This window comes from Xenopus laevis, chromosome 1L, assembly GCF_017654675.1.
Source record: "Xenopus laevis strain J_2021 chromosome 1L, Xenopus_laevis_v10.1, whole genome shotgun sequence".
Classification (NCBI taxonomy): Eukaryota; Metazoa; Chordata; class Amphibia; order Anura; family Pipidae; genus Xenopus; species Xenopus laevis.
This window is the reverse complement of record NC_054371.1, coordinates 219,337,271-219,357,887: the sequence shown is the minus strand read 5'-3', so window position 1 is coordinate 219,357,887 and position 20,617 is coordinate 219,337,271. Positions and strand designations below refer to the sequence as shown.

The window sequence follows — 20,617 nt, the reverse complement described above, 5'->3', positions numbered from 1 at the left end:
CATGTATGAAAATATCGATATGTAACGGTCGTCCTGATGTAGGTCCAGCCCCGTGGATTGGAAACCACTGATCTAAACTAACCAGTAACGAGTAGAGTGGATTTAAAGGGGAACTATATCGAAAATGAACATTTAATATAAGCTTCGTCATACTGAAGTAAGAAACTTTTTAAATACAATCAATTAAATATTCTGTACAGTTTCGGAAATAATCAAGTTTATATTCACTTTCCCTCTTTCAGTATCTGTTTCTCCTCATTCTGTCTTCATTCAGGAGTTGGTTGTCAAATGAATAATCCAATATATCTTATAGGGGGGCTCCTTTTGCCTAGCAGATGTATTTGAGCTGTATTATTTCAGTAACTGTACAGAATTTTTAATTGATTGTATTTAAAATGTTTCTTATTTCAGTATTAAATATTAAATTTTCATTTTTGCAATAGTTCCCCTTTAATATGTGTCTGGTTTTAAAGGGGTGAGCTGGCGGGGACAGGCTTGTGGTGCTGTAGCTTTAATAGTCCTGGGTAAGCATTGTCCTGGAATATGTGATAGGCCAAAGGAATGCTACTGTGCTCTCTATAATAATGTACTTAAAGGAACAGTAACACAACAAAATGATATTGTTATCTACTGTGTATCCTGTGTTTGAATGGCTGCCCCGTTGGCTACATAGCAGCTTGTTTATATAAACTATAGTAGTACTTATCTGTTATCTACTGTGTATCCTGTGCTTGAATGGCTGCCCCCATGGCTACACAGCAGCTTGTTTATATAAACTATAGTAGTACTTATCTGTTATCTACTGTGTATCCTGTGCTTGAATGTCTGCCCCCATGGCTACACAGCAGCTTGTTTATATAAACTATAGTAGTACTTATCTGTTATCTACTGTGTATCCTGTGCTTAAATGGCTGACCCCATGGCTACACAGCAGCTTGTTTATATAAACTATAGTAGTACTTATCTGTTATCTACTGTGTATCCTGTGCTTGAATGGCTGCCCCCATGGGTACACAGCAGCTTGTTTATATAAACTATAGTAGTACTTATCTGTTATCTACTGTGTATCCTGTGCTTGAATGGCTGCCCCCATGGCTACACAGCAGCTTGTTTATATAAACTATAGTAGTACTTATCTGTTATCTACTGTGTATCCTGTGCTTAAATGGCTGACCCCATGGCTACACAGCAGCTTGTTTATATAAACTATAGTAGTACTTATCTGTTATCTACTGTGTATCCTGTGCTTGAATGGCTGCCCCCATGGCTACACAGCAGCTTGTTTATATAAACTATAGTAGTACTTATCTGTTATCTACTGTGTATCCTGTGCTTAAATGGCTGACCCCATGGGTACACAGCAGCTTGTTTATATAAACTATAGTAGTACTTATCTGTTATCTACTGTGTATCCTGTGCTTGAATGGCTGCCCCCATGGGTACACAGCAGCTTGTTTATATAAACTATAGTAGTCTTTCTGAAGCAAATACTCCAGTTGCAGCAATACATTATATTTTCATTACGTTAAGACACTTGAATTTTTTGGTGTTACTGTTCATTTAAATACAATCCTCCTGTGTGTGTCAGTGGGCTTCCAGTTAGCTGAGAGTGATTGGCTGGAATATTGTGGTTGCGCTGCTGCTTCCCTCCCTGGATATGAGCCACCGAGACTGGGTTCCTGTTTATAATGAGAAACCCGCAGGCCACTCTGGCTTCAGTAGGTTTTTCCTTCAGGAATTACAATATATATTTACTTTTGTACTTGTAACTGATGCCTTACTAAGCCGCCATAAACAGGGACAGTCCTATATTCTCAGCAACATTCCTATATACATGAGTTACAGATTTTTGACTTTGTTTGTAAATATAATTGTTAGCGACAGCAGTGTTTGTCTGTTTATGTTCTTTTTATGTTCTATGTTCTTTTACTGCTGGTTCTGACTCCTGAAACAATGTAGCACGAGCAAGCTGATTCATAAACCTGGAGCTGAACTGACTTCTGCTACATTGTTTAAAGGAATAATCACTGGGGATGTTAGTCACCCCTCACTCTAGCCTGGGGTACTTCTGTAGAGATCACAATCTGCTTCATTTGTTTTCAGTCTTCACTGAAGCAGCTGAAGTAGTGGCAGTGCCTGGATTAGGGCTTTATTCAAATAAATTAAAGTGACACAATAAAATCCCCGCACCTGCTGTAATTCCTATTGCAGAAAGTTTAGTGCTCTAATAAACAGAGGGGGGGGGGGGAGAAAGAGGAAAAAATCTATTTGAGCTTCTTATTGTTTATCACTCTCCCCTCACCCCCGCCCCAAAATCCCAAAATAGCTCGGCCTGGTGTTAAATAGTTCTGCGTGAGCTGCCACAGAGCCTGGGCTCTTAGTGTTTAGTGCTGAGCAAATTGGACTTTTAGTGGGACCTCTTGGCAACTGCCTATTAAACATTACAGGGGCTACTCTCAATTCAGTGACAATGTAAACAAATATATATATATATAAATGAGACCTGAAATGTGCTTTATACAACAATATACAGTATAATACACCAATGCTGAGAATAACCTATAAACTACTGTACATGATCAGGATATTAGAAATCACAGTGGGGTCCTGTGACCATATAAAGGCACAAGGCTGCAGGCTGAGTTATACAGGGAACTCTGAGTATCACTCATGTATTATAAGGAATAATGTACCCCCTACTGTAAATGATAAGGATATTAGAAGTCACTGAGGGGTTGTTTTGTGATCATATAAAGGCACAAGGCTGCGGGCTGAGTTATACAGGGAACTCTGAGTATCACTCATGTATTATAAGGGACATTGTACCCCCTTCTGTAAATGATAAGGATATTAGAAGTCACTGAGGGGTTGTTCTGTGACCATATAAAGGCACAAGGCTGCAGGCTGAGTTATACAGGGAACTCTGAGTATCACTCATGTATTATAAGGAATAATGTACCCCCTACTGTAAATGATAAGGATATTAGAAGTCACTGAGGGGTTGTTTTGTGATCATATAAAGGCACAAGGCTGCGGGCTGAGTTATACAGGGAACTCTGAGTATCACTCATGTATTATAAGGGACATTGTACCCCCTTCTGTAAATGATAAGGATATTAGAAGTCACTGAGGGGTTGTTCTGTGACCAAATAAAGGCACAAGGCTGCAGGCTGAGTTATACAGGGAACTCTGAGTATCACTCATGTATTATAAGGGATAATGTATCCGCCTACTGTAAATGATAAGGAGATTAGAAGTCACTGAGGGGTTGTTCTGTGACCATATAAAGGCACAAGGCTGAGTTATTCAGGGAACTCTGAGTATCACTCATGTATTATAAGGGATAATGTACCCCCTACTGTAAATGATAAGGATATTAGAAGTCACTGAGGGGTTGTTTTGTGACCATATAAAGACACAAGGCTGCAGGCTGAGTTATACAGGGAACTCTGAGTATCACTCATGTATTATAAGGGATAATATACCCCTTCTGTAAATGATAAGGATATTCAATGTTTTTGAGGGGTTCTGTGACCATATAAATGAAAATGACCGAGGGGAGAATGCTTTTATACAGGTAACAGAACTATTCAGTGACTTCATATATTTGAGTATTTATTTTTAGTATTAATTCCAGAACTTTCAGTGAAGCATATGGCACAGATGACAACACAATGCAGTCATTATAACTGATGACATCACTAAGCACTGTTTATAATGGCATATTTTAAAGGCTGTTCAGGGCTTTTTCTATTGATATACATTTATTGAAAGAAATAATGTATAATAGTTGTCTATGACAATATTCCTGTTGTATAATCTAGATTGAGGTTCTTTTTTAGCTGCTGTCATGCATGGGTGCTGGCATGGGTGCTAGGGATTGCAGTTCAGCACAGTCGGAGGGGGATACGATTTCGGTTTTACAGGCACATGAACTCCAGGATTCTTCCCCATGTCTGGTCCCAGTAGGTTCATAACAGTTTGAAAGCCCCTGGCATAATGACTAAAACAATAAAGCAGAGTCTGGGCCCAGGTGGAGAATACGCAGGAAAGGAAGAACAGAAGCACATATTTTGCTTTTGTCTTTGTCAGGGGAGTTTTATTGCTCCCATTCCAGTTTATTTTAGGGAAAACCAAACACCCCGTCACACAGAGGACACTAAGCTCTCCAGCCGCTCATGTATAAAGATTATTATAACAATGGAGCCCGTCTCTGCTCTGCTTTTTCTTTTTAATCCCCCCCTCCCTTTCCTTTTTGACTTGCCAAGAGCAAAGTGCCCAGCGAATCTGATGCCGTTTTAAATTTACAGCAGGAGCAGCTCCGAATGTGTTAGTCAACTGTGAGAGCTCTCCCACTGGGGCTGCTCCTTTCTGATGGAAAAGGAGCAGCTGGGAAGATGCTGTTTCAGGCTCTCGCTGTGGGACACACACACAAGGGGGAAAAAAAAAATTAAAAAAAAAAAAAGGAACTTCCACCGGAGAGGGGGGACGACATCATGTGACTGCAGCCACCCTACCCTATGTGACAGTATGTAGATTGCTCTTGTCCAATCATTCATGGAATGCTGCTTGTCACTCGGGCTATTTCTGCTATCTGTTGCTATCAGCACCGCACTTCCAACACTTTAGCAGATGGGACACTTTTCCTTGGAGTTCGACTTTTTGAATTTTAACTTCTGGCAACGTCTGCCCTGTTGTTCTCGCTCTCTCTCTGATTGTTTTTTGTTCCCCCCTCTATCCTCCGTGTGTTGTTCCAAATCATGGCCCACCGGCTACGGTTTCATTTTGGCTCTGGGCGAAGCAACACGGCTCCCGAGTCGGATGTCCTAGAGCAGGAGAAGGAGGATGACTTCTTCATGGCATTCCACACGCTACCGAGGAGAAACGGCTCTCTCCATTTCTCGAGGCACGGATCGGATTGTGGGGAGAGCGAGCTTCCTGAAGAAGGGGCACTAAAAAGAAGCACCTCCATGTTCATCCCGCAGCTGCTGAACAACATCGACATACGTCCGACAAGAAGTTCGTCCGTCCAGATCTCACTGCAGCGCAATTCGGTCGATGGGCACGTTGATGAGTTTGAGGCGTCGGAGTTTCCAGACGAGGTACTTCCCTGTGAATTTGGGGACTTTAACGAGCATTACGTTTCGGCTGTGAGAAAAAATTCCTCTTCTGCGAGTAGTCCTCTAGATACTCCCGGAAATTCTCCTCCGCAGAGACGGGATACAGCCAGGCAACCTATCAATGGAGCTGCCCCTTTCCTACCTCGGCTTTCAGTACGTCCCATGGTGGAACAGAATGGCCATATTAACTGTGCCACGGAAATGCAAGAAGAAGTGAGCATAACAACAAGTGGCCAAAACTCAAGTGGGATAAGGATAAACCATCAGCCTTTAAGTCCGGATATACGACAGGTTAGACTGTTGTCCCCATGTCAGGAAAATCAGAACGGGTCTAATACTGAACCCAGGCGCTGGTCTCTACAGCATCTTCCGGACACCTCAGGGAGTCCTGGGAAAAGATGCTTTGTGTTCCAACTGCAGCAGTCTCAGACCGGGAGCACTAATCTGGGGGGAGAGTATAACTTTGGCTTTACCGGAACGAAAGGCGACAGGTTGGTCCGATATCCTCGTATCAGACTGGAAAGAAGTACTTCATACCCACTACAGCCCCGGCCTGAAAGCATCAGCCCAGTGGAAAATGGATTAAGCTCCGAGTCTGGGAATTGCAAGAAAGATTACGCTGAGATTCTGCCGAACGACTCCAGGGAGAGAACCTCACAGGGGCAAGGGTGCACCTTCAAAATCAGACAAGAGCCGAATGTCCGGCAGCCACATTTTAGGATCCGTGTTACTCGTGGCAACGAGGATCAAAGTAAAGAGGAAGGGCAAGAGGCTCCTAGAAATTCTGCTTTGGGAAAGGCCATGGTAAGGGTCATGTCTTTTATTTGTACCAGTGGTTATGTGTTCTACATGTGAATTAATTGCATTATCTATACTTCACTCACTCTTCCTAGAAACATACGATAGGCTGGGAAAGGCAATGTACTATGTTTTGTAGGTTATTTTCTGTAGAAAAGATTGTTCGTAGAAGGTGTAGCATATTATGTACATAGAATAGGCATTATTTCCATAAATACAGCTGTGCCATATTCAACAATAGAGTAGCATCCCAAAAGCTGACTATAAATATGCTGCTTTAATCGTTACGTTTTGTCAATTCCACTGGTCCGACAATATCCTCTGATAACTAAGTACGATGTATATTGGTCAGTTTTCAAATGTAACCTGCTAGTTAAATGTATTGAAAACCGGCACTCTAGGAAGCCACCTATAGATCAGACCAATTGTAAGTTGGTTAAAAAGTAGAAAAAATGTTTATAGCCTAAAGCTGGCCATAGACATAAAGCATGGTGGCTATACTGTGTATGTCCCTTTAGCCTTTATCTATCCAGAGACCATAGAACGGCCAATACTGTGGGACTGACTTCCCAGGGGGTGGCTTGAGCAGCGGCAAGTAGAGCTAAGCCTGAAGTTTAGGATGAGAACTGGAGAGAAGGCCCATTGCTCTCTTAGATACACCTGAAAGCCCAACTTGAAGGCCAGTTAGGGTAAGATTTAGGGTGAATATGTATTTGCGGTCCGAGAGATTCTTGGGACTATGACTGAATAACTGATAAACCAATATTTTCCTCTACCTTTACTCATTTCATGAGCTACAAGGAGGTGTTGACCCTAAGTAAGGACCTTTGATTTGCTTTAAACCTTTAATGTGTGACAACCATAGAGGATTGGTCTGTCTTAATGGACTTAAATACATTGTGTTGTTTCAAATGGTGGCTACAGTATTGCTTGAATCATCAGTAGCAAGCCTTCAAATAATTGTCCATAGATCTGAAGAGCAACAGGATCATTGATGTTCTTGAGATATCTCAGAAGAAGTTCCCAGTAAAAAATAAAATCCATCAGTATGGGAACCTGTACTCTTCTATAAATACAAACATCCAGAGAAGGAATGTTCTGGGCTCAGAACCCTCGTAGACCCCTACCCCATTGCCCGGTGATAACTTCCCTGCTGTTTGGTTACTGGAGCTTCACTTCCATCCATTAAACAGGGTTGGGTGGTGCCATGCTCTGATTCGCTGGTGTACTGTTTACACTTGTACTTGAGCCAATAGGAGCATAATAGAGGCAGGCGTATCCCTTACACTGGAGTACAATGTGTGACATTTTCAGTTTTATTCATTATTTTAGACTTCATTTTAGACTAAGTTTATTTAGAGGATTATGCTGAGACAACTGTATTTGTATCTATCACCCCAATACCCATTGGTCATTGGTTACTAAGCGCAGAAGAGCTTAAATCACAGTTTTCATTCTAATTTATATACCATAGACATGGCTCCACACAGCTGGAGGCCCCACATATTATCGTCTAAAGCCATTTAATCCCCTCTGCACCAAACTTAATGAGAAGCACAGGAAGGAGGTGGTACGGGGTTCTGAGAATCCCTCATTTATGGCTCATTCAATTCCAGCCACTGACATTGAAACACTAGGAGAGCTCACCTATGGAAGCTGCTTCCTAAAAACAAATAGAGCATCAAAAAGTGTGTTTTTATTGAAGGGAAGCTTCATACTAGATACATCCCACTCATGTTGTTGATTTTATAGGCCTTCAATATGCACTGTGCTTTACTATAGACAAACTTGTGTGTTATGAGTTCCAGCCGGAGAAATACCATGGGTGCTAGAGATGTGACTGCACCTGCCCCACCCATGAGACCCACCAGGAGGACTCCAAGATGCTGCAGCACCCTGTTGTGCAATGTTAATCTTATCAGTAAAGGTGGCCATAGACACACAGATAATATCGTATGAAACTCATTTGTGGACGATATTCTGTGCGTGTACGGTAGAAAAAAAACTGACCGATACCGATATGTCGGCTGGATGGAAAATTTTGTTCGGGTGCCTTTGAAGACACCCAAACATCGGCCATTGTTAGAGCTGAATCGTCAGATACAGGTAGGTTTCTGTCTGTATATCTGATGATTCAGCTCTACACGTGTGTATTGAAACTAACGATCTTTCTTGGAAACATCTTTGAGTATGACAGTTTTCTCAGTTATAAAGGCAAACTGAAAGACTAAGGGGATTCCTGTTGTCCCCAAGTAGTGACAAGTATGGCCCACCAGAAAAAAACCTGGCTGTCTTGTAACTGCTTTCTTTTAGTACATTATAAAATGGCCAATTCAAAGCAACCTTTCAGTCGGTCTTCATTATTTATCTTCCATCGTTTTTTTTATAATTATTTGCCTCCTTCGTCTGAACCTTACAGCTTTCCAATTAGGGGTCACTGACCCCATCTAAAAAATCAAATGCTCTGTAAGGCTACAAATGTATTTTTATTGCTACTTTTTATTACTCTTCTTCACATCGTTGTTGTGCCACAACACGCCTTTCGGATGCAGTCGCTGCGTCTGCATCCGACAGTTGCGTCACATCAACAATGCGACACGATCCGACAATAGCATTACTTACGTTACTTACGTTGCATCCGGCGTGACGCCTGTGTTTTTGCGCAGCAAGTCGGATTGCGCCGGAATCGTCCTTGGAGTCCTTCTCTTAGAGACCCCTAGAAACCAGTTTGCTGAAACTGCAAACAGGAAAGCTGCTAAATAAAAAAAATTTATTGGTTTTGCCTCCAATAAGGATTAGTTATATCTTAGTTGGGATCAAGTACAAGCTATTGTTTTATTATTACAGAGGAAAAAGGAAATCATTTAAAAAAAATTATATTAATTGGATAAAATGGAGTCTATTTCCATAATTCGGAGCTTTCTGGATAACAGGTTTGCGGATAACGAATCCCATACTTGTATACTCAATAAAGTCACCTGTTTTGCTCTCTCCTATTTGCTTTATGCTGACTGGGGCTGCTGTGTGTGAGGCTGGATGTAGTCTCATTAGCAGTGCCTTCTAAATATACTAGATATTTTATTTACTTTACCACCGGCGTGAAACTAAAGAAGGGATCTTTCCATTTAACAAGTGTTTATTCTGAGTGTGCCTGGAGGCTAAGCAGCCCCGTTTGAAAGCCTCTTATATAGGCAAGAAATGCAGCAGCGATAAAGAAAACTTCCAAGAATGCCACGGCAGATCTGCTTTGCTTGGTAGCATTAGGTACGCTTATAATCTTAAAGGAGAAGAAAACCCAAAAGTTAAAAAAAACTTACCCCCTACCCTACATAGACCCCCTCCCTCCTCCCACTTACACCTCGGTGCAGATTCTATCCAGCGGAGTTCATCTCAGCCATCTTCTTCTCTTCTGTAATCTTTGTATGAGACCAGTGGAGTGGCGCATGCGCAGTTGGAGCAATTTTCTGCTTTGCGACAACTGTGCATGCGCCAAGACTCACGAAAATTGCCAAATGGCCGGTCTCCTTCCGAAGATTACCAAAGCAGGTGAAGATGGCGCCCCGTGAACTCTGATGCCTGAAACTGCACTGAGGGGCAAGTAAAAAGTTAGGGGCATTTGCCCGGGGTAACACTTAAGCTGGGGGGAGGAGGGAGGGGGGGTCTATGTAGGGTAGGGGCTTTTTAACTTTTCGGTTTGCTTCTCCTTTCAAAAATTTGTTCAGTGTAAAAATAAAAACTGGTAAATAGGCTGTGCAAAATAAAAAATGTATCTAATATAGTTAGTTAGCCAAACATTTTATGTATAAAGGCTGGAGTGACTGGATATGTAACATAATAGCCAGAACACTACTTCCTGCTTTCCACTGATTGGTTACCAGGCAGTAACCAATCAGACACATGGATCATAACTGTTGCTTTTGAATCTGAGCTGAATGCTGAGGGTCAATTGCAAACTCACTGAACAGTTATGTCCCATGTGGGCCCCCTTATAGTCACTGACTAACTCAGAGTTAGAGAGCTGAAAATGTGGTGGTTCTGGCTATTATGTTAGACATCCAGTCACTCCAGCCTTTATACATTACATTTTTGGCTAACTAAACATATTAGAAACTTTTTTTTTTTTTTGCACAGCCTATCTCTTCCCTACCATGTTATTATTTTTACACTGAACTGTTCCTTTAAATGTATTTGTTGTGAAAACATTTGCTACATAGTCAACATTTCACTAGCATGCTTTGTCTCTGTCCAACTTTCCAGACTCAAGCTAAAAAACCACTATGCTACCCGCTCCCTCCCGGTGCGGGTAGCGTAGTGCTGGCGGGGGGCATTTTTTTTAAAGAAACGGTGCCCGTTAAATAAATCCCAATGGGATTGTGTTGCCTCCAATAAGGATTAATTATATCTTAGTTGGAGAGTTCTGGTCACTGCCACTATTTGCCATATCGTATGTGGCTCCTCCTACACTCTCCACACATACATACACACACACACACACACACACACACACACACACACACACACACACACCCTTCATTAGAAATCACTGGGCCCCATAGAACAAAATTTTCGGGGGCCCCCTTGGCCCCGCCCACACTTGCGCCCGAGCCCCACCCCAGATCCCACCCACTCCACATCACAGTTAAAAGACCACACAGACATCAGACATCAAAAAAGTAACCCCACCACACACACAAGTTATAAAAAGCTATTGATGGTCAGGGCCCCCTTATAAGTTAAAAAAAAAAAAAAACATTGACGCCAGGGCCCCCCATAAAAGTTTTTTTTTAAAAAGTATTGGTGCCAGGGCCCCCCTTACAAGTTAAAAAAAATTGGGGCCCCAAAGAATATTTTTTTTAAAAAAAAATTGGTGGCAGGACCCCCCTTACAAGTTAAAAAAAATTGGGGCCCCAAAAAATATTTGAAAAAAAAAACATTGGTGGCAGGGGTCTATAGAACAGCCGCATTTCGCTGTTCGGGACTTGAAAAATGGCCTCACGGCTCGGGCGCTCTCAAGGGGGGCCCGGCTCTTTCAAAAGTGCAGCTCTGCTGGGCCCCCCTTCATGCCGGGCCCGGGACACTTGTCCTCCCTGTCCCCCCCTGATGGTGGCCCTGTATATATATATATATATATATATATATATATAAATATATATATATATATATATATATATATATATATATATATATATATATATATATGTTGTATCCCACCTATTGCACATATATGCACATACTTAGAACATAGGGGTTATGCCTCCCAACTGGAACTTGTTGCTCACAACGTTTGGAGGGTTTTTATCACGGTGCTTGGGGCAGTGCAAACATTTTGGAACCCAAAAAACAGAAGCTCGACATTTGGGGGGTTATTTATCAAAAGCTGATTTTTTCCCAGATTTTTTAAGTAAAAAAAGTCCGACCAAACTAGAATCCACGATTTGGCCTTACATATCATTGAAAAAACTCTATAAAATTGGTTTGGAAAAAAACTTGAAAAAAAAAGTTTATTTGCGAAAAAACCCCACATTTTTTGTGTTTTATGCCTGAAATGCTCCATTTTTTTTTCTTTTGAAAACTCTAGATTTTTTCCCAAAACTCATCACAGACCATGATATCTTCAAATTTGAAATGGGACATTTGCCATTGACCCCTACAGGACTCCGACAGCCTGGAGACTGAGTTTTTTCAGACTTTTGGCATCCTCGGGGGATATAATAAATCATAAAAAATCCCAGGTTATAGTAAAAAAAACTATATTTTTTGAGCTTTTGGCATTTGGACTTTAATAAATAACCCCCTTGGACATGTTACTGGGATGTCATGGGACATCCATTGGGGTTTCAAGTGGACGCCTGGGTATGAGACTGAAACCCATGGTGCCTTTGTGGTTAAAGGGATCAGAGCACAAGTCACATGACTGATGGCAGCTGTGAAATTAACAATATGTCTAGCCCCATGTCAGATTTCAAAATCAAATATAAACAAAATCTGTTTGCTCTTTTGAAAAATGGATTTCAGTGCAGAAGTCTGCTGGATCAGCACTATTAACTGATGCATTTGGGGAAAAAACATGTTTTCCCATGACAGTATCCCTTTAATTGAGACTGTAACAAGACTCAAATCAGATGTTTATATGGACTCACCATTGGATGGATTACCAACGACTACCCGTGCAAGAGCATGAATAGAACAGTGCTGTTAATTTTGTTTTATGAGTGCCGAATGGCTGTGATTGTAGGCTGTCTATAAAAGATGGGGCATGTTATTGCTTGTGATCCCCTGCACTCTCTTACTCTCTCATGTCAGAGAGATGTAGAACTGGGAGGCAGCTGTTGATTGAACAAGGACAAACATGTATACAAATGAATAAAATGACACACAGTAGAAGAGGGAAAAGCTGCCTGAATATCAAATCCCCTAACCACTCAAAGAGGACCAGACGGGCTCATTTAATAACGTAACCGCTACACTGCACTAACAGCCAATCCAAACACTAGTTTTTAAGGTTTTCATCTAAATTGATGAGAACTAATTGATAAGTTGTTGCTGTGGGTTAGCAAAGTTTAGCACCTGTATTAGTTAAAGAGCCCTACAACCAGGGTCGGACTGGAGCAGGGGGAGCCCACCGGGTTCCAAACTTCAGGGGCAAATGCGCGAATGCGGCACACACCACGCACCGTTATTTTAGGGTTTGGCAGATTAGAGGAACGGTCTTTGCCAGTGGGTGCCCATTAGGGCCGGGCCCACCCAGTGTCCCGCTGGCCCAGTCTGACTTACAACCTCAAATAGAAGTTTTCTTACCCACAAACTCACACACACAAGCAGGGCCACATCCGTCACATGTATAAATAGATCTTTCTACTGATTTGCTCAGAATGTTTTGCTGATAACACTGTAGGTGCAGCAGTCTCCCGTTTAATTAATGCAAAAACATTTGTAACCACATTGGGCTTTTCTTGAACACATGGCAGTGGAACCTAATCCTGTGAAAAGTTGTATCATACAACCTACAGCATTCCTAGGAACAACATCTCCCCAACATGCAGACTTCCTAGAAAGTATTACCCAAGCTACAGCATTCCTAGGAAAATTATCCTAGGAACAGTGTCATCCAACCAACCACATTCCCAGGAACAATATTAAACCTACAGCATTCCTAAGCATTCCTAGGAACACTGTTATACAACTTACATCCTTCATGGAAACAATATTATTCAACCTATGTCATTCCTAGGAACAGTATCAGTGAATTAACTAGATGTTACTGGACCACACAGCAAATTCAATTTAGGGCCCCAAAATATTGATGAGGTGGCCTCTTCTACCACAATATATTGAAATTGCCCATTAATTAGAGCCTCAATGGGCCCCCTGTGCCTCCCTGCAACCGCAGGGTCTGCTTCCTCTGTAGTTACGCCATTGAACAGTATCATCCATCCTATATCCTTCCTAGGAACAGCATCGTTTAACCTTAATACTTCATAGGAACGGCATTATCTATCCTACAGCCTTCCTAATAACAGTATCATTGAACCTACAGCCTTCTTAGCAACAGTATCATCCAACCTACAGCCATTTTAGGAACAGTATCATCCAACCTACAGCCTTCTTAGGAACAACATCATCCAAATTACAGCTTTCTTAGGGACATCATCATCCAACCTACAGCCTTTATAGGAACAGTATCATCCAACCTACAGCCTTTTTAGAAACAGCATTATCCAATCCACAGCTTTCCTAGCAACAGTATCATCCAACCTACAGCCTTCCTAGGCATAGCATCATCCAGCCTACAGCCTTCTTAAGAACAGCATTATCCAACCTACAGCCTTCCTAACAACAGTATCATCCAACCTACAGCCTTTTTATGGACAGCATTATCCAACCCACAGCTTTCCTAGCAACAGTTTCATCCAACCTACAGCCTTCCTAGCAATAGTATCATCCAACCTACAGCCTTCCTAGGAATAGCATCATCCAACCTACAGCTTACTTAGGGACAGCATCGTCCAACCTACAGCCTTCTTAGGAATAGCATTATCCAACCTACAGCCTTCCTAACAACAATATCATCCAACCTACAGCCTTCTTAGGAACAGCATCATCCAACCTACAGCTTACTTAGGGACAGCATCGTCCAACCTACAGCCTTCTTAGGAACAGCATTATCCAACTCACAACCCTTCTAAGAACAATATTATCCAACCTACGTCCTTCTTAGGAACAGCATCATCCAACCTAAAGCCTTCATACCAACTGTATCATCCCACTTACATCCTTCTTAGGAACAGCATTATTCAACCTATAACCTTCCTAGCAACAGTATCATCCAACCTACATCCTTCTTAGGGACAGCATTATCCAACCTACAGCCTTCTTAGAAACAGTATCCTCCAACCTACAGCCTTCTTAGAAACAGTATCATCCAACCTACAGCCTTCTTAGAAACAGTATCATCCAACCTACAGCCTTCTTAGAAACAGTATCATCCAACCTACAGCCTTCTTAGGGACAGCATCATCCAACCTACAGCTTTCTTAGGGAGAGCATCATCCAAACTACTGCCTTCCTAGGAACAATACCATCCTTCCAGTCTTCCATGGTGTTGCTTTTATATACAAATTAAATTCATACTCATGCAGAGATATGTGCTTTAATTCACTCATAGGTTCACAGAGCAGGTTTTCTTATTTTTGTTTGTTTTATTTCTGCAGGAATTAATTCTCGGATGTCAAATGAAAGTTGCGTAATAGGCCGATGTTATGCAATGTAACCTAATGTGTCAAGTGGAAACAGTATCTGTAGCACCTATTGCATCACATTTCCATATTCTTGTAAAGCTTGATGATTCAGCTGGAAATGACTGTTCTTTAGTCGGGATGTACTCTTTCCATTTGTTAAGATAGGGTTATATGGTTATACAAGAGGGAAGAGCCAATTAAAGGAGAGAGTGAAGCTACGCCAGGCCCATAGAGCTAAAACCCAACCCAAACTGCTGTCTATTGTCCGGAGCTCATTCTAAGGGTTGATATTTTCAGTCTCTCAGGGCAGCTTCTGTAAATTGGATAATTAAGTGACATGGTATATACTGTATGCTCTCAGTACTGGAATCTTGGGATCAAATCTTGGATTTTATTTTAACCTGAGACTTGATTTTAATGCAACAGAGAACAAAAAACTCACCTTTATATCTGCGGAAATATCACAGTCTGTAGCCTTTTTATCCATTCTAGACTGTGTTATGTGGCTGCTGTATAGAAACGCTCTTCATTGAGAGACATTGGATGGGTAGCCTGGTGGCTGGAAGGTAAAACCTTCTTCCCGCAATCCCAATGACCCTGAGCTGTGTGTATAATGTGACTGATCCTAGGAATCCCCACCGGAGGGTAAGCCGCAGCTGCTCCGGCCTTATTTATCTCGAGTGAAAACATTCATACGGGGCGTCTGTAGTCCTGCAACCACCAAGTGTTTATGACCTTTCCCATGTCTCCTGTTCCACTCAGAGAAGTTTGGGAGGGCAGCGATTGCATTATGAATCAGATAATAGGTTTAATTGATGAAAGTGGTATATTTTTAAGGATTGCATTGCTATAGCAACAGTGTAGACCGTAGTTACTATGTACAAGATAGGCCTTCTTCTTAAATACAGTGATCTGAGTTATAATAAAAATACATCCCATATTTACTGTACATTATTACTGACATTATTAAAAGTTAACTTTTAGTAGGTTATAGAATGGTCAGTTCCAAGCAACTATTCCTTTGGCCTTGATTTTTTTCTTTATTATAGTTTTTAAATTATTTGCCTTCTTCTTCTGACTCTTTCCAGCTTTTAATTGGGGGTCACTGACCCCATCAAAAAACAAATGTTCTGTAAGGCTACACATTTATTGTTATTGCTTCTTTTTATTGCTCATCTTTCTATTCAGGCCTCTCCTATTCATATTCCAGTCTCTTATTCAAATCTATGCATGGTTGCTAGGTAAATTTGGACCCTGGCAACCAGATTGCTGAAATTACAAACTGGAGAGCTGCTGAATAAAAAGCTCAAAAACTACCAATTATAAAAAATGAAAACCAATTGCAAATTGTCTCAAAATATCACTATCTACTACATACTAAATGTTACTTTAAAGGTCAGCTAGAGGCTCCACTAAGCTTTGACCTAACAGATATTAGGAGGCATTCATTCACGGTAGTGATGTGCGGGTCAGGGTCTCCCTAACCCTAACCTGCCCTGCTAATACCCGCACCCGCTTCCGGGGGTCCTTTTATAGACCCACGCCGCCCAGACGATGACGTCAAAAAAGGGGCGGGGAGAGCAGACACAACACTGTAAAACCAGAAGTCGGTTGCCGGCATTTGAAGATGGCGGGTGGGGAGAGCAGGAGAAGAGCTCAACCCGCACCCACCTGCCACCCGTGGGTATTGGGTCGGCCCACATACCACTAATACACGGGCCAATAAACTGCAGATTCAGGATGGAAGGGCCACATTGTCAGCTTTTCAGCCCATGTATGGATGACAGAAAGAAATTTGTGGTATTAAAGGAGTCAAGGACACCCGCACTAAAGGGTATGATGAACCAGTTTTGGTTCCTGACCTATAGGTTAAGAATCCCTGCCTTGGAATGGCCACCTGCAGTTTCATGGGATCATAAAAGTGGCTGTAAAAACTGCCCCCATACCAGTCAGGGTCTGGGAATTTTGGCCCAAATCAGTAAATAAAGTCCCCCATACACGGGCCGATAAAAGCTGCCGACAGACCGAGTAGGCAGCTTATTGGCCCCAGTGGGGAGCCATCAGACAGGCTTTCCCGATCGATATCTGGCCGAAAGTCAGCCAGATCTTGATCGGGCAGGTTAAAAAATCCCGTTGGATCGCGGCTGCATCTGTGCGTTTATGCGGACCCACCATCCGACTGCCCGTTTCAGATGCATTATGAACCAATCATTGGGCCCACGATTGGATCAGCCAAATATCGTCCACATTAATGTGGGCATATCGGGGAGAGATCCGCTTGTTTGGCGACAACGCCAAACGAGCGGATCTCCACATCTATGGCCACCTTTAGCCTGGCCATATTGTTCCCTGTAATTTGTAACATATGGGTGGGTGATTGGACTTGCCACTTATTTATCATAGTCCAAATGAAAAGCAGCATTCTATTTTAGAAAAGAGTGATGTCAGTATAAACAAACAGTGCTCGGAACTGAAATGTAATATGTATAGATAGAGAACATTTCTAACAGGACTTACTGAGCCGGGTACTAAGTCAGTTTCCTTAGCCAGCGAATGTGTTTAGCTCTAGGCAATAAAGGCAACTGAAATAAAAGATCATGATAATAAATGGTTAATTTGGAAGTGTCAGCTCAGTAGTTATTGCTATTTGTGAACTGTAGTTGCCCTTTAACCTGTACAAAAATACAAGCAGGACATGTGCATTCCCTGCTGAGAACACACTATCCCTAGTAAGTGTAAGGCACCGGGATTAATGAATAGCTTCAGTGTGTGATTGGCAGTTGCTGCTGTGCCAGTCATTGAGAATTCATAATTTGCTTTATCTTTTTTAAGTCCTGTTGTAGCCCATTTACATTGTCACCTGTTTCAGTGCTGAGGGGGTGGGTAGCAGGGATGAAGCCAAGAGCCCCTCAATGGCACCTCACCCCTGAAATGAGCCGAAAATGACAATGATGTGCCCTCTGTATATAGTAAGAAGATAAGAATGTTACAATTCCCATCAAAGGGGTTGTTCACCTTTGTGTTAACTTTTAGAATGATGAGAAGAGTGATATTCTGAGTATATTTCCAACTTGTTTTCATTTTTTATTAATTGGCTTTTTATTCAGCAGCTCTCCAATTTCTGCAGTTTGGTTGCCAGGCTCCAAATTACCCTAACAACCATGCAAACTGGAATATGAATAGGAGAGGCCTGAATAGAAAGATGAGAAATAAAAATGATCAATAACAATAAATTTGTAGCCTTACCGAGCATTTGTTTATAGGTGGGGGTCAGTGACCCCCATTTGAAAGCTGGAACGAGTCAGAAGAAAAAGGCAAATCATTTAAAAACTATAAAAAAAAAAGAACAATTGAAAGCTTGCTTAGAACTGGCCATTCTATAACACATGAAAGGTTATCTTAAAGGTGAACCCTAAAAATGAATATGGCTACAAATGCCATATTTTATATAGTGAACTTATTGCACGTCACTAATTATCCAGCAGAAAATGAGCTTCCCCTGTAATATAAGCTGATGCTACAGGTTTGCTGATTATTAAATTCTGATGCTAATTGCACTGGTTTCTGTGCTGCCATGTAGTAATTATCTGTATTAATTACTAATCAGCCTTATATTGTGACATTTCTATTCTATGTGTACTGTATATTGTGAGTGGGTCCCTAAGCTTAGTAAGTGACAGCAGAAAAGAAGATGGGGAGCTACTGGGGCATCTTTGGAGACACAGATCTTTACTGCTAAAGGGCTGTGGTTGCCTTGGGCTGGTACAGAAGCACAAAACATCATGTACAGCATTTCTAGCCACTTCTTTTGTTAGGCTTTAGTTCTCCTTTAAAGGTGACCATTCTTGTACGCCGGGCAAATATTCTTGGAGACTATTCTTGGACAGCGGAGACTATTCTTAGGCGCCGGCGACTATTCTTAGACGCTGGCGACTATTCTTGTTTTTGCGCTTGACCCGAGTATAAGCCGAGGTAGAGTTTTTCAGCATATTTTGGTGGCTGAAAAACTCGGCTTATACTCGAGTATATACGGTAGTTATTCTATTTACTACTTTACATGCAGCTTATTCCATCCAGAGAAGGAGCTGCCACAGTGCTTTCCTTTCTGGTTGAGACTTGGGAATCCAACAACAACAAAAAAAAAAGAACACCTCTGCTTTAGAAAGACTTTTTTAGCCACTAATGTGCGTGCCATAAAGATGTCCAGCCATTGGAGGGTGAATTTGGGGGATTTCATGTTCTGCAGCAGCTGGTGAGCTACAGGATTGGATATAGGACTTATAGTCAGAGAGATTCCAGCACTTTGTTACTGATTCTCAAGCATGGAGGTCCACAGCTGGGGAAAGGACAGAGAGACACCGCTGCTGCTTTTCACTGTTCACTTCACACACGGCTCTTCCCTGTTATATGTTTGGACTTACTGTATAAATGCAACTGATAGATCTCTCCCTGCACTTGTAACATGATTCCATTCCCCGGGGTGCACGCTCGGAATTGTTGCTAGATAACACCTGTAGGGCAACAGCTTGGACAACTCTTTTAGCTCTACAGCTGCCTCTGGATTATTGAGAAGCATGGGATGCGTAGTTCCGCAACATCTGAGAATAGCAGTAGGGTGGAGTTTGTGCTTATTTTTGGTTGCTTTTTGACCCTGCAGGGTTCCTGAGCCAATATATTGGTATGTTTTGGTCCCTGCCCTCTAGTCACGCCAGTTCTGCCCTAGTTGTTCATTAGTGTTAGTCACTTTCTGTAAATATTATAATGAACCAGGCACATGGTGTGGCACCTCCACGTGATCTCTTGTAACCTTATATAATGCACAAAGGCCATGAATATCTTGTATATTATATCCTTATAATCGGTGACTAGTGATGTCATCCGTTATAAATGGTGAGTAGTGATGTCATTTTTGTCACATGACTCACTAATACTTGTGTATTATAATAAATAAATATTGTTGGAAAATATGAGGATATAAGAAGTATCCTCGGAGTTCCATGACCTGTATAAAAACACTAGGCCTTTGGCCTCGTGGTCATGGAACTCCTCGATGACTTATAATATCCTTATATTTTACAAAAAGTGGTCATTTATTCACTATATAATAGTGTTTTAAGACTCAAGCCCTCCTTTAAGATACAAAATTTGTTGACTCATAACTAACCATTGAGGACTGGTTTTTATTTGGGGTGATTTTTAGTGTATAGAAATGGGTGGATTATATTCCCTGTATATTGTTAGTGGGGGTAACACCAAACAATGCAACAGTAATAAAAAGTAATGAAAATATCATGTAGTATTGCCCTGCACTGGTAAAACTGACCTGTTTCCTTCAGAAACACTACTATAGTTCATATAAACAAGCTGCTGTGTAGCAATGGTGGAAATTTAAAAAAAGACTATATGACACAGCTTAAATAGTTAATAACAGATAACACCATTATGTTCTACAGAGCTTATCTGCTGTGTAACCTGAGCCTTTTCTCCTTTGAATGGCTGCCCCCATTGCTGCACCGCAGCTTATTTATATAAACTATAGTAGTTAGGAATAGTTTTACCAGTGAAGGGCAACACTGCATTATATTTTTATTACTTTAAAACACTTTCATTCTTTGATGTTACTGTCCCTTTACTGTTTTTTTTTTATTCAAAATGAATCAGTTAATAGTGCTTCTCCAGCAGAATTCTGCACCAAAATCCATTTCTCAAAAGAGCAAACAGGTTTTTTTTGAGATTTCATTTTGAAATCTGACATGGGCTAGACATATTGTTAGATTCCCAGCTGCCCCCAGTCATGTGACTTGTGCTCTGATAAACTTCAATCACTCTTTACTGCTGTACTGCAAGTTGGAGTGATATCACCTCCCTCCCTTTCCCCCCAGCAGCCTAACAACAGAACAATGAGAAGGTAACCAGATAGCAGCTCCCTAACACAAGATAACAGCTGCCTGGTAGATCTAA

The 20,617-nt window shown here is 41.5% G+C and overlaps 1 protein-coding gene across 23 annotated transcripts in view; it reads left to right on the top strand.

The window, feature by feature from the left end:
- The window catches only part of nedd4l.L (NEDD4 like E3 ubiquitin protein ligase L homeolog), a 253,294-nt gene that overhangs the window by 138,842 nt on the left and 93,835 nt on the right, over positions 1-20,617 (top strand). For 3 of the 23 annotated variants that reach the window (XM_018266719.2, XM_041569929.1, XM_041569936.1), the window contains exon 1: positions 4,332-5,924. The exons of 7 other annotated variants lie outside the window; for them this stretch is intronic. In XM_018266719.2, the coding sequence (XP_018122208.1) occupies positions 4,761-5,924 (1,164 nt within the window). In that variant the 5' untranslated portion in view covers positions 4,332-4,760. Of the gene's footprint in view, positions 1-3,876; positions 5,925-20,617 lie in introns of those variants that run through there. 13 more of the 23 variants (XM_041569968.1, XM_018266691.2, XM_041569953.1 and 10 more) reach the window with 8 other exon arrangements.